Source organism: Cololabis saira, chromosome 6, assembly GCF_033807715.1.
Source record: "Cololabis saira isolate AMF1-May2022 chromosome 6, fColSai1.1, whole genome shotgun sequence".
Taxonomy (NCBI): Eukaryota; Metazoa; Chordata; class Actinopteri; order Beloniformes; family Belonidae; genus Cololabis; species Cololabis saira.
Window position 1 is genome coordinate 32,759,521 of NC_084592.1, and position 15,430 is coordinate 32,774,950.

The window sequence follows — 15,430 nt, forward strand, 5'->3', positions numbered from 1 at the left end:
TGTTAAATCGTCCTAACCGTGTTTTAAATTTCTTATGCTCACCCTTATTTTTATTGGATCTTACTGCTCTGTTTTATATTTAGTTTATCCTTTTTTTTTTTTAATCATATTTTCTTTTTGTTTAATCTCAATGTTTTATCTAAATATTTTAGTCGTTATTTATGGTCTATTTTATACATCTTACTGTCTTATTCTTTTAGTTTTTAATGTCCTGCTTTCTAGACATACTTTTAGGATTTTATGTTATGTTATACTTTTTTAAGCTCTTTTAGTGTATTTTATCCTGCTTTTTTGTAGCTTTTATCTCCAGTGTTTCCTCATGGGGAGCCTCCATGCTGGGAGTGACTCTGGCCTGCAGGGGGTCGTCCTGGGGGTGGTTCTGGCCTGGATGGTGGGAGGGGGGCAGGGCATTAAAGTTTTATGTTTATTTGTTTTTTGTTAAGCACTTTGTGTTGCATTATTTGTATGAGAAGTGCTATATAAATAAAGTTTGATTTGATTTGATTAATATCTTACCTCATCCTCTGGAGAGTGAAGATGAAACTGGATCCAACAAACTGGCCAGAAACATCCATAACATGAATCAGCTGTTTAGAATCGGCCTAAATCTGCAAACATCTCGGATCTTTAAGACTCTGCATCAGCCTCAGGAAACCAATGGTTGACTTCTCATAAATGCAGATTTGAATCATGTCTGGTGGAAATGCAGCTGATTTTTTTGCAGCCACACTCATCCGGAGTCATTGCTGTCGGCTGAGGCCAAATGTGGGCCAGAGGAAACTGCAGATGTGGGCCAAGTTCAAACACTGTTTTCCGTTTGGCCTGTCACTCTACATGCTGCTCTTCTCTCCTCCTCCCTCTGTCATGTAGTCCTTTTTTTTCTTTTCGTCCACCTCTCTCATTCTGCCACTCTGCCCTAAGGCTAGTGTCACATCGCATCACTACATTTGGTCTTCCCTTGTTATGTCTGTGGTACTCACCTGCCTGCCAGGTGTGTCTGCGCCTGATCAAATATTCCCACACTTTTAACCGGCAATGTTTGTGTTTGATACAAGGAAGAGAAGAGAAGAGAAGAGAAGAGAAGAGAAGAGAAGAGAAGAGAAGAGAAGAGAAGAGAAGAGAAGAGAAGAGAAGAGAAGAGAAGAGAAGAGAAGAGAAGAGAAGAGAAGAGAAGAGGGAATCGAGCGTGAAGTTAAATGATTGATTGAGGCAGAGCACAAGACAAGGTCTAAATCATTAGCGAAGCCATTATCATTGACTGCAGCTTCTCTGTCATATAAATCACTTCTTAACTCACTGCTTTACTTAAAACTTATTTTGTAAGGCATGCAGCCGTGAAGCTAAGTATATGACACTTTTATAACCCGAACATTCTCGTACCTCGTTCGGTAGCCTTCAGTTAAGCTCTGGGTGTGTTTGTTTGTTATCACAATACTTCAGATAGCATCTGACTTTGGAATCAGGCGGCGTGACGAGGGTGAGGAAAAGAAAGTCGTTGAGAAACGACAGGTTAAGAAGATGAAAAAAAATGGTTAAAAAAATCGAAAGATAGCAAAGGAGGAAAGGACAATGAGGAAATAAAAGGAGAGCATGACATTTGCCTGGCTGTTCATTTTTTAAATATTAAATGCAGAATAATGATTGGGCTATACAGCAGTGGGCTGGCTCAAGTTGAAGGAAAAGGCAAGAGGAAAGATGAGAGGGAAGCAAAGAACTTGAGAAATTAGACTGAAGTACGTGCAGCAGACTGCACAAGATGAGGTCAAAAGGAGAAGGGAGGTGAAGAAGGAGGAAGCAGGAGGGAGGGAAAAGAAGGTTAGAGCGCCGAACCTGCAAGTGCAGGTGTAAGATGATAGATGGGTAGCGGTGTGTGGGCGGGAGGGCCGAGGAGGGGTGAAATGAATTAAGCAGTAGAATGGGGAGAGAGCCAGGAGGAAAGAGGAGAAGAGAAAGAGGCACAGGAGGTTGCTGTCAGGAAGATTTGAGCCTGCCCTCAATGGACCCTGACGTTGCACTTTTCTCCAAGCAGCTGTGTGTGTGTGTGTGTGTGTGTGTGTGTGTGTGTGTGTGTGTGTGTGTGTGTGTGTGTGTGTGTGTGTGTGTGTGTGTGTGTGTGTGTGTGTGTGTGTGTGTGTGTGTGTGTGTGTGTGTGTGTGTGTGTGTGTGTGTGCCCACGCTTCTCCCACTCGAAATAGAGATCTCGCTTTCAGAGGCAGAGCAGTGCAGGAAACTAAGTGGAAAGTGTTAAAGACACTATCATCCACCAACTCAGACGTCTTCATGCTGTAAACCTGAACAGTTTCAAAACCTCACACCATCAGTTCCAAACGTTGTCTCATCACTCAAGTAGCTGTTAAAAATCAAAACCTTTCATCATAATCTTGGTTAAATTGATAAAGTTGTTTTTCTACGTCACGTATTTCTACTTCACGTATCACACCCACAGATCCCTTGTGCAACCCTGCACAGGACACCGGGACCATTTGTCTATGCCAGGGGTCGGCAACCCAAAATGTTGAAAGAGCCATATTGGACCAAAAACACAAAAAACTAATATGTCTGGAGCCGCAAAAAATGAAAAGTCTTGTATAAGCCTTAGAATGAAGACAACACATGCTGCATGTTTTCTATATTAGTGGGGAAAGATTTTTTTTTTTTTATTATGCACTTCGAGAAAAAAGTCGAAATGTCGAGAAAAAAGTCGAAATGTCGAGAAAAAAGTCGAAATGTCGAGGAAATAGTCAAAATTTCATGAAAAATTCTAAATGTTGAGAAAAAAAAAGTAGAAATGTCAAGATTAAAAAAGGAAAAAGGAAGGAAAAGAGAGGAAAAAAGGGAAAAAAGAAGAAAAAAAGGAAAAAAAAGAAGAAAAAAAAGAAAAAAAAGAAGAAAAAAAAGAGAAAAAAAAGGAAAAAAGAGAAAAAAGAAGAAAGGAAAAAAGAAGGTCAAACGCTAAAGAGCCGCATGCGGCTCTAGAGCCGCGGGTTGCCGACCCCTGGTCTATGCCTTTAACTCCAAGGTTTGAATTGCCTAATAATAGGTAATGCATACTTTCCAAGTTCGACTTGAGAAATGTAGTTGGGAGAAAGGGAGGATGCCGTTAGTACGGTCACACATTTCTGAAAATGATGGAAGTGAGTTTTAGATGAGCTCTGTCTTGATGTTTAAAATAACTACAGTCTCAAATGAAAATCTCTAAAACCTCTATTTTTTACACAACCAGTAGTATATCAAAAAGGCAACATAAAAAAAGTACAAAAGAGTTTGTTCATGTTAAAATATCACTTTAAATGTCATTCTTTGAAGAAGAATCATCTCGCTCTCACCATCGCGCTCCCCCTCGCCTTCGCCCTGGCCCTGGCTCTTGCTCTTATCTCAGCCCTCGCCCGTCCCTACTATCAGCAAAAACCATCCAAAGAAACATTGCGCTGTCGCCGATGTCTCTTAAACACTGTGTCAGTGATGAAGCTAGCTCACAGAGCTACGGCTGACATCAGGTAGAAGCAACAAGGAAATAATGACTAAAGAGAAAAAACATGAACGTGACAAAACGAGAGTAAACCTTAGCCAGCGTCGTTAAGGCAACTTAACGTCCACACCTCACAAGAACCAAGGTTTTGAATTGGGTTGAATTTGGGTTGAAGTTTGCTGAGAACTTCTAAACAAGCATCATGAAGCTCTGTTTGCTGTGCAATAGTAAAGAGACACGCGAGATGGCATACGCTTTTTATTCTGGCTCCTGTCTCGACCATTAGAGCATCGACATCAATTCTATGCCGCACCAGTTTTAGTTTAGCAAAAGTCTAATTCAAACCCTTAAGAAAGGTGCTGCTATATAAAAAAAAAAAAAAGGGATTAATAGAAGAACATTAAACTTTTGGATAAACAGCATTGTTACATTTCACTTCCATACAATATGTTTGTATTGTTTTGCTTTCAAACCTGTTTTTAATTGAACATTTTTTCCTGATTGTAATTTCTTTTTAGAGGAATCCACAGACTATACTCAGGCTGTGTACTAATCTATCATATGTTTATGCAGGTGCAGCATCTTAAACGTGTTGTGCTGAGTCATGATCAGGGCATGGATATAGTTAGCTAAGCAGGGTCACAAGTTTCATCCGTCCATTCATGTTTCTGTTCATTTCTGAGTCTTCTCAGCTGTTTTCCATTATTGAAATTGGCTATTTTCTATTAATCTTAATTAAAATCTTGCTTTATTTTGATTAATCATCCATCAACTTTGACTGCAGAACCAGCAGACTGCTTGACAAAATATGATGTGGTGTAGATTCAAGGATTTCAATTTAAATTATGATCCGGACCATAACAGAATAGATTGGTTCATCACAGTGACGTAATTAATCAATCCTAGTCAAGCAGAGGCACTCAGATTCATAACAGGACTTTTTAGAGGCAGTGGAGGGCTCAATACAGCAATGAGCTAATTATCCCTCTTTCAGTGTTTATGAGCAAAAACATGAAATCATCTGATCATTGTGTATTTTAGCAAAAGGCAAATATAATCTCAGATAAACAACAACTGTTTTTTCACTGTGCCATTTTTATCAAACAAAAGTGAAAGCAAAAAGCAAAAGAAAAATCACATGGGCAATACTAAGTACCTGTCATGGCTTCAACAGGATTTAGGGAGAAAAAATTACAGGCAAGCGCTGTGAATCATCAGCTTTTGCTGATTTGTTCCTCAGCAAGTATGCGTTTTGACCTTTTGCTGGTCTAAAGCTGGTCTAAAGCTGGTCTAAAGCTGCTCCAGAGCTGGTCTGGAGTGTGTTTTCACACAATACCAAGAGGGAAAGACTCAAACCTGTGGCAGGGCTTTGTGTGAAGTTAAAACTCAATGAGCTGAAACCCATTCTGTATACTGTAATAATGGCCCAAACTTCTTCCAACAATGAGAGAAACTGTCACACGAAACTACTTCAAGTTACTAACACTAAAAGTAGAACTACAAGCTGTTGAATCATGCTGGTAGTTGGGATTGCCCTGATTTTCTTTACATCTTTTATTATGAATAAGGGCAGGGTGATAAAAAAGTTGTTGTTCAGGTTGCATTTGCCTAATACTAAAAGCCGATACGATCATCTAATTTTTATTATCTTTTTACACAAAAAAAACTCATAGGATTAAAAGATGGGGTATTAACTTTTGCAAATGACTGTGGAGATAGTTTTTATGTGATAGAAAGAGATGATATGGCGGTTCATAATGCAGTCCTTGTATGCAAGCACACATAGCTTATTTGTCTCAGCAAGATGAGTTTGTGTATTCTCCTCTCCTTAAACCGAAGATTTATGACGGCTTCTTTTCTTTACAGCCGTTGACTGCTTCTCAAAGATGAGAGAAGAATCACATCAATTATCTCCTTATGACCATAACGAATGCAAAAGACATTACACAGCCGGAGACAGAAACAGACACTGAAGCACTGGTGTGCATGTCTGTGTGTGCGTCTGTGTCTGTGTGTTGTCATGGCTGTTGCTGACAATCACAGGATGACCATGTACATCTGCCCCCCCACTGGCATTCGTCCACACACCATCAGCTTCTACTCCTTCGCCTTGTTGCCCTCTGAACCTAACAGCTCAATTTCAGACAGCCCTTTGCACACAGTAACAGACGCACACATGCGCGGAGACACTTGGGGTAGGGGGCCTGCAGACATAAATAGTTCTTCGCCGTAGGACACTAGCAGCGCTGCAAATATCTCACTCTACGGCCACAGACTTTACGAGGACTTTTAAGGAAATGAAAAAAGAAGAAAATAAAACATGTAGCCACACACAAACACGTAATGCTCTGCACCTACAGTATACTGGGACATATGCTTGGCCCATGATACAGTTATGTTTAAAAAGTAAAAAGGGGAAAGTGGAAATCATTCAAAAAAGTTGCCAATCTTCCCAGGAGTGGATGTTTCAACAAGTACAGTACTTAGTGGAAAAAAGAGAGCTGTATCTCAGCCTGGGTTATCATGCTAGCTTAGTTCATGACAGTACAATGAGAAAGAGACTGAACAAGTATGGCTGTCAGTCTGCAGGCGATACTGTAAAAGAAATTGAGAGCATTAAGTCACATGACCCGCTGGAAAGGCAAGGAAAGTTTATTTGTGTAGCAAATTTCAGTAATAAGCTAAGTCAAGATGTTTTTCATAGTGAAAACATGAAAGTTAAGAGGAAAAGAAAATGATGAGTTACATTGCAGTGATAGAATAAAGAAAATTTAGACTTACGGTAAAGTTACAGTAGGGCTGGGCGATATATTGAGATTTTAATATATCGATATATTTTCAAACGCGATATAGTACAAGACAATATGCTTTATATCGATTTAAAAAGAAATAATAATATATACTTTTTTTTATGATTTTGATATAGCTTATTTTGTGACAAATTGACTTGAATGTTTTATTTGAGATTTGCACACATGTTTTCTTATTTGCACAACTGTCAACCTCAGTGGAAAAGTCTGCCTGTTACTGTCTACATTGTATTAATTGCACAGTGTATTTTAATTAAATTGTTATGCAGGAAAGGGATATTTGTTTTATTTTATTCAAAAAGCATTTTTATTTTATATATGCAGGCAGTTTATTTTTATTTTATTTGTTTTATACATTTTGATATTGTGCAGACCTCTGTTAATAAAGGAACCTGTGTGACATTTGGCACGAGGCATTGTATTAAAACTGACTGTTTTTTTAAGGATTTGCCTCAGAAAAAAATGAAGCTAACAGAGATGCTATGCTATAATGCTTTGGGGGAAACCCCAATTGTGGCACAGAAAAAATATCGATATGTATCGAGTATCGCCATTCAGCTAGAAAATATCGAGATATGACTTTTGGTCCATATCGCCCAGCCCTGAGTTACAGTGTAAGGAAGATTGTTTAATCTAAATTCAGAATGGTTTAAATAATTCAGTCAAAGGCAGCAAATACTTTCTGAAGAGTGGTTTTGAAGCCTCCTTTTCTTTGTACAGGATGCAGCCATGTTGCTGAGGAAGCTGACGGAGGCACGACCCCCGTGTGTCAAAGTTAGCTTTGGCTACCAGCTCGAGCGGATCCCCGCCAAAATATCTGCCGAGCTGCTAGCAGACGTTTACAGCTGAAAATACCATTTAACATGTTGACTTGATGGAAAAATCAAAAATTACTGTCCCGTTAGCTGACGCTGGTTCCTCGCCTAAGCATGACGGTTAGGGATGGGAAAGTGGCTGTCAGTCAATCATATCAGAAATACATTTCATGCTTTACATTAATTCTCCTGACGTGGTACAAAAAACCTAATCCCCCTCAGAGTTGTCATGGGTGGATTGAGACCCAAGTTTTTTTTTAACCAGGCTGTAAATATGTTTATTTCTGCTCTAAAGTTGGACATTTTAACATGGGAATCAGTGGATATTGACTCGCTTTTGCAGCCGGACTCTACCAGTCGGTCGAGGAACTGCAATGCATCTCGGTTGTGCATGAGCCTCAATCTAGACATTAGATGCTTGGCACTGGCAACCCTCTGTGAGCAGGAGACCAGTTAGCATTAATAAAGAAATCCTTTGAAAAAGTCTACAATTTTAACACAGAAATGCTGCAGGGTTTCAAACAAAACCAAAAACCCTAAGAATACAGAGAGAAAAAAACACAGGGAGCACGGCAGACAGAGACAAAGGACAATGGACTATATATGCAAATAGGAGGTAGGGACAAACAGCTGGATCAAACAAGACGCAGGTGGGAATTATCAAGAGAGGCAAAGAGAAGTGAAGGCAGGCGGGAAGCAAGGAACATCTAAAGTAAATCTAAAGTAAAAAAACAAATCACTGAACAGAGGCTTCACTATTTAGCGGTAGCTCCGTCTCCTGCTTTTGTGTCTGCTCTAATAGCTGTGAGTCCCTCTGTCCTTGACTGCAGTGCATCTGGCTGAGCTGCCGGCACACCTGACATCATTCATGCCGCCACCTCACCGCTCCCTCCCAGACGAGACTTGTTTTGGTTCTTTTTTTTTTATGGACTCGGTGGGAAACCTTAAGTTAGTTATTCCAGAGACCCAACTCTGTGTTCTTTTGTCTTTTGAGGTTATTTATGTGATAAATCAGACCTCAGGGCCCAGTTTCTGCTCTGAACAGAGTGTCTGGGTTTCCTGTTTTTCCCCTGTTTCACACAACATTTTTAAGAAAAGAACACAAGAAAATCAAGGGCATCAGGAACCACGCATCATTAAAGTGGCTTGTTTGGAAGTGTGGCTGGTATCTTCTCTCTAAAGCGAACATGGAAGCATGGCTAAGGTCTCTCAACAAACCATTTATCTTCTGGAACAATGTTCTTTGGAAAGACAAGAGCAAAACAAGAGCAAAAACATACTGTATGTGAGGTGAAAATCAATTCTCTGTATGTGAGGGCATCTGTTGGGCAGCTAAAGCTTGGTTGAAACTCACCAGCATATCTAACAAAACGGTTAAAAAAAACTAACTTCATGTGGCAGGAGACAGGCGAGCAAAATGGGGGCACATCACGAGAAGCAAGACAAAGATCTCCACCACAGCTATGCATAAACGAAAGCCCACAAATATCAATGAACGGAAGAAGTTTTCATTAGTGTCCGACCGATCAGCCTTTTTTTTCGATTATTTCGATCACCGATTAGGGGGAAATCAAAAAGACTGATAGCCGATATCAGCCGATACGATTATTACCCTTTTTTACCTTTTTGGGAGAAAACAAATTTCAATACAAGAATTCATTTAAATGAATGGTGAGCAATTTATTGCTTTAACTAGGAAGGACAGCAATATTCACTTTGCACGGCTCACACATCAAAAGTGCAAATTATGGAACATCAAACAAAACAAGCAGCATTTCAGTTATTAAAAATAACATTAAGTGAATTTTCTCTTTACATAAAATAAAAAAGCTGCCTATAAAAAATAACAAATTAAGAGGAATAACAGCCTCAATTTTAGAACAGTCAGGCACAATACTCCCAATTCCCAGACCCAAACCACAGCAAGTGCCTACTTGGAGGTAGTAACAGTAAGCTAACTAGTACACATGACAAACAACCAAACAGTACAGGTTTTGAAAATGGCTACACAGGTTGTTTTTTTAAGTGCAAATATTTACTTAAGTTTACTTAAGTTTGAGCATGTTGAACATTCTTAATACAAAAAGAAAATGCAGTATTTCAGTAAATTTCTTAATTTTTTTATTTAGCAAAAATTTTTTATTAAAAAAAAAAAAAAAAATCGAAATTATTTATTTTCGATTTTTTTTTGGTGGGGGGCCGATACCGATTATTAATAAAATTATGAATATCGAATTCGATAATCGGCCACGGCCGATTATCGGTCGCCCACTAGTTTTCATACAAAACAAAACCAAACAAGTGTACTATGTCATATGGCATTGTTCATTTGAGATTGTATTTATGTCATTTTTAGATCTGCTGGATATTTTGTTTTACATGGCCAGATATGTAAAAGATTAGACGGAAACTGCTGGGATTTTAAATGGACGTAAGGAAGTCAGAGCAAAACATGAAGGAAGGGCAGGGGGGGTTGGGGGGGGGGGGGGATCTCATGTATCAAATTGGATGTTGAGTGTAACAGAAAAAATGACAATGACTGTGAGATAGACAGAGGTGACTGTTTTTCATTTCCACAGCTCAGCATAAAAGCAAAGTAGAGCAAAGCAGAGCAAATCGCAGCAGGCCTTTTCAACCTTTCAGCCTTTCAACAAACAGCCGGTGAGTGAAATATTGATGCTTCAATTCCAGCAAAGAAATGTTTGAATGATTTTGGTGCATCTGAGTGCGGAGAAGTCACCTATCTATTATAGATATGGCTGAAATGTTAATAACTGAATGAGAAAGCACTGAAAGAGACAAGTGTACGTGTGTGTGTGCTTGTGCGTGCTTGTGTGCGTGAATCTGTTTCCTTTTTTGCTCATGGTGTCCCAGAGGTCTCTGCTTCACTGTGGGTGAGATGCAGTCATCCATTTTATGGCAGCCACAGAGATGAGAACTTGCCAGACATATGGCTAAAAACTCAAAACTAAAAGACTTTAAAACTGTACTATTATATTGTATTCCCCCTTAAATGTCTCTTTTAAATGACTTTTTTCAGACTGCCCTTCTGTCAGCCACACTGGGCAACCCGAAGCCAGACAGCCAAAAACAATGATGGACACCAAATCCTCTAATCTCCATTAATTCATTCAAAGTGCAAAAGCCATGCTGGAAAAGTAAATGTGTTGTAATTAGACTTTGATAATTAAAGACAAGGAACCAAGGGAGGTCCCAAAGTGATTATTATGGCAGAGTGAAAGCCGGAGGAGCAGACGGAGAGTAGGCTGGGGTTCATCAAATCCACCCAGACTCGTACACAAAACAAACCAAAAAGAAGTGCAGCAAAGAAAAAAGAAGTAAAACTTGTCAGATGCAGTCCAACTTCTTGCGTAACTTTGAATTTCTTTAACTTTTGATCTCGTCTTATTGTTTAACCCCCCTCCTTTGTATACCCACTAACCCAGATGTGCTAATCTCACCTGCAGTCCAGTTTCTCGATCTCAAAATGGGGGTTGAAATTGAGGACGATGCGTTGAGAAGCCTCCGGGGCTGTGATGACCCAGCGACAGTTCTGGTGGGGCGGGTACTCCAGCGGGTAGCCCGGGGTTGTGATGTAGCCAGCGTCTCTCGCATCCAGATGGCCCCCGCATGGCTCAGGTGCTGGAAGAGGAGAGACACATAAGAGGAGGACATGAGTGAAACCCTCAAACAAAATAGTGGGCGACCGATAATCGGCCGTGGCCGATTATCGAATTCGATATTCATAATTTTATTAATAATCGGTATCGGCCCCCCCCAAAAAAAATCGAAAATACATAATTCGATTTTTTTTTTCTTTTTTAAAGAAAAATTAAGAAATTTACTGAAATACTGCATTTTCTTTTTGTATTAAGAATGTTCAACATGCTCAAACTTAAGTAAACTTAAGTAAATATTTGCACTTAAAAAAACAACCTGTGTAGCCATTTTCACAACCTGTACTGTTTGGTTGTTTGTCATGTGTACTAGTTAGCTTACTGTTACTACCTCCAAGTAGGCACTTGCTGTGGTTTGGGTCTGGGAATTGGGAGTATTGTGCCTGACTGTTCTAAAATTGAGGCTGTTATTCCTCTTAATTTGTTATTTTTTATAGGCAGCTTTTCTATTTTATGTAAAGAGAAAATTCACTTAATGTTATATTTAATAACTGAAATGCTGCTTGTTTTGTTTGATGTTCCATAATTTGCACTTTTGATGTGTGAGCCGTGCGAAGTGAATATTGCTGTCCTTCCTAGTTAAAGCAATAAATTGCTCACCATTCATTTAAATGAATTCTTGTATTGAAATTTGTTTTCTCCCAAAAAGGTAAAAAAGGGTAATAATCGTATCGGCTATCAGTCTTTTTGATTTCCCCCTAATCGGTGATCGAAATAATCGAAAAAAAGGCTGATCGGTCGGACACTAAAACAAAAGTTAAGTTAAGTAAAGCTGTCGCTCTAACAGCATTACTTTTGATACTTTTGATTTAGCTCATGTGTTTAGCTTGTGAGGAGACTATTCTTTTTTCCTGACGTGTACTACAAGTTTGTTAAAAATTTAATAATTATAGCGTTTTGAGGCCTCTCAAAAAAAATAAGGAACTCAGAGGGAAGAGATTGAGGGAATTGTGGCATAATCGTAGCCTTTCTTTTGTTTTCCCTTAAAACACTGATTTTCTGTTGTTTTGGTTTGAATGCTTTGCTTCTGAGACATTTTATGTTGCTGATTCTAGCACTTCTCAACATCTGTCCTGATGGGTAACCATGACAACAGTAAACTTATCCACGTAAGAGGATAACTTATTGAGCTTTCCAAAACTCAGGTAGTGCTCCCAATAAAAGCCCAAATTCAGAAGAGTTGAAGGGAAGATGTTGAGGAAGTAGAGCAGGAGCTAACCAGAGAGCAACGTGCAGGACTTCTAAAACCAGCTACTCTCTACTGGCTCTACTGTCACAAAGAATGGGATATCTCTATCAAAAAGAAGAGCATGGAGCGCTGATAAAGATAAAGTCAGACTGTCAGGAATTTAGTACAGTGTTTTGCAGAGAAATGGCTGAAGGAACACATTTGGACTCCAATGCCTCTTAACCTGGCAAAACAGCCACAGACTGCAGTCAGAATAGCACGAGTAAAGGAGGACGGACCGCAGTGCTTGTTAACAACAGATCCTAATCCTGGTCACGTTAATGTAAGGAAGTGTCTGCACCCTCCAGATATTGAACTGTTTAATGTCAGTTTCGGTCGAGCACCTGGGTTACCTGAATGTGGCGTTATCAGCTCAGCTGTTACCAAGCTGTAGGGCTGGGCGATATATTGAGATTTTAATATATATCGATATATTTTCAAACACGATATGGTACGAGACAATATCGTTTATATCGATTTAAAAAAAAAAAGAATTTTTTTTTTTTTTTTTTTTACATTTTTTTTTTTTAATGATTTTGATATAGCTTATTTTGTGACACATTGACTTGGATGTTTTATTTGAGATTTGCACAAATGTTTTGTTATTTGCACAACTGTCAACCTCAGTGGAAAAATCTGCCTGTTACTGTCTACAGTGTATTTTAATTTAATTGTTATGCAGGAAAGGGATATTTGTTTTATTTTATTCAAGAAGCATTTTTATTCTATATATGCAGGCAGTTTATTTTTATTTCATTTGTTTTATACATTTTGATATTGTGCAGATCTCTGTTAATAAAAGGTACCTGTGTGACATTTGGCATGAGGCTTTGTATTAAAACTGACTGTTTTTTTAAGGGTTTGCCTCAGAAAAAAATGAAGCTAACAGAGATGCTATGCTATAATGCTTTGGGGGAAACCCCAATTATGGCACAGAAAAAATATCGAGATATATATCGAGTATCGCCATTCAGCTAGAAAATATCGAGATATGACTTTTGGTCCATATCGCCCAGCCCTACCCAGCTGTAAACCCAACAGGTCAACACAGACACGACTCTCCCTCTAACTCTATGTACGCCCTACTTCCCAACTAATTGTATTCTATTTTTCTTTTCATTTTTTTCTTTTTTTTTCTTTTCATCATCAAGTATGATTAAGTTTTCTGAATCAATTCTACACAACAAAATTAAAGTGTAATGCCTTTTTCCCCAGCAGTACATAGAACACCATCAGATACAGATCAATGTTGTTTTCTTATTCAGACTGACCACAGGATTATATAAAGTCCCTTGAATAATTCAAAACTCATCATCATGCTTGATCTTAAACTGGATCAAAAGAGATGAATGACAGATAAGAGCTGTGTTGCAGTGACAGGAAACTAAAAGAACGTGTCGAAGTAGTTCTCTGTGTGAAACGTGTCAAAAGTCATCGCAGCATCCTGATGCACAAAGACTTGATTGAGGCGCAGAATGACGCACACACCCACTATCACACACACAAACACACTCGCAGGCTTCCAGATGCCACAGTTACTGTCACAGAGTGGATCTACTTGTCAGCACTCATGCGTCTGTGTCCTGTCATAAACAATGGCGCTCAGTGACAGCCGCAGCTGTACCCCGACATAGATGGGTAACACATACATATCTGTGACACCCAGAGGCAAAACACACACATCTCTACTGTATCTCTACTGAGGAGTCAATTGTCCAGAAGGCAGTCTGCTCTTTTTGATGGACTGTGCAGACCATCTATGTGAGCCGAGCATCCTCATTATTTAAGGTCTGTAAAACGGGAGTTAAACCATCATGGCGACATACACAAAATGCAATCCTTGCTATATGCATGGCATGGCCCTAACAATTTATACAGTTTAAACAGTATAAACTTCAAGTAACAGCTAGGGCTGTTCGATTAATCGATTTTAAATCGTAATCGCGATTATGTAATTAGAACGATGTTAAAACGTGAAAATCGTAAAATCGATTTTTCACTTCACTTCACTTCACTTTCTCACTAGACCGGCTCGTGTTCCTTGCAAAAAACTTGCAAATGTGAATAGCAAATGTAATGACTGACATTACACACCTCTACCTCCTTCATGGGTTGCATTATTATTTAGCATGCAAAGACCCAGTTTAGTTTAATTAGAAAATGTCCTGTTTTATTTAATTGGAAATATAACTTACTGTATGTTTGCAAGTGCTGATTTGCAGATTTTTTTTTCAGAGATAAAACTTTATATTTTATTATATTTTTTAAAACTTTTTTTCAACTTATTTTACAGAGTTTTGCACTTTATTCATTAATTTTTGGTTTAATAAGAGCAAAGTTTGCACTTAAAGCCCAATGGGGCAAATGTTCAATAAAAAAACAGTATATATGAAATCATTTATTTGCCTTTTTGTCAATTCACAAAATAATCGTAATCGAAAATCGGATTTTGAGAGAAAAAAATCGAGATTTTATTTTTGGGCAAAATCGAACAGCCCTAGTAACAGCTATGTCCCAAATGTTGTTGTTATATTGTTAGTTCCTGCACATAACAAAGATTACATTAAGTGATGCTGGTCTAAAGCAGGCAGAAGGCCATGAAGGAAGTGCTCTCCAAAAAACATGCACGATGCAGAATCCTCACTGACGAAAAAAAACCAACCAGTTCCAGGTAAAAGCTTGAAGTCCTCCGTGGAATCATCTCTGTTGATGAATCTACCATATGTTAGTCAGTGAAGAGGCTGGGTGTCGATGACAGAACATCACAGAATAAGCTCTCCAAAAATAAAAAATGCTGCTCATCTAAACGTTGCCAAAGAACATCCTGTTAATCACACTAGTGGGAAAATGTTTTGTGGTCTGATGACACAGCAGCTGAATTTTTCAGAAGGTATATTCATCACTATGTGTCTCGCAAAAAGGTCGCAGTGTAACAACTAGGGCTGTAATCTCCCAGTCACCTGATCGATTTGTTAGTCGATGCGACCCGCTCAACCAAAATTCCGATTGCTCGATTATTTAATTTCATTTAATTTCATCAGGAGGAAAGTACCAAGTTCTAAATGGGGTGTTTTCAGAGCACGTCTCTTTCACAGGTAACAGTCAATCTTTGGGCCTTGTTTTTGCTATTTTGGACTAGACCACCCCACTGACTAGAGACAGATAGATAAAGTAGAAGGACAAGGTCCGGTGATTTGTTGAACTCTATCATGTCAGAGACATCTGCAGTGTGGCGCAATTTCCTAAAAATAGACAATGGAAAAAAAGTTGAATGCAAACTTTGCAAGCAACAGTTTGGATATCACAGCTTCACATCAGACATGGTGTATCACATGAAAACAGTAAGTCAACTTGACCCGTCCTCATCTCTCTCTCTCTCTCTCTCTCTCTCTCCCTCTCCGATCCTGTTTCTGTGGTGAGAGCGTGTCGTT

The 15,430-nt window shown here is 38.9% G+C and overlaps 1 protein-coding gene across 2 annotated transcripts in view; it reads right to left on the reverse strand.

Annotated features, from left to right (window-relative positions):
- Positions 1 to 15,430, reverse strand: part of LOC133446138 (neuropilin-2-like) — a 146,949-nt gene that overhangs the window by 114,069 nt on the left and 17,450 nt on the right. For both annotated transcript variants that reach the window (XM_061723975.1, XM_061723976.1), the window contains exon 2: positions 10,556 to 10,736. In XM_061723975.1, the coding sequence (XP_061579959.1) occupies positions 10,556 to 10,736 (181 nt within the window). The remainder of the gene's footprint in view (positions 1 to 10,555; positions 10,737 to 15,430) is intronic.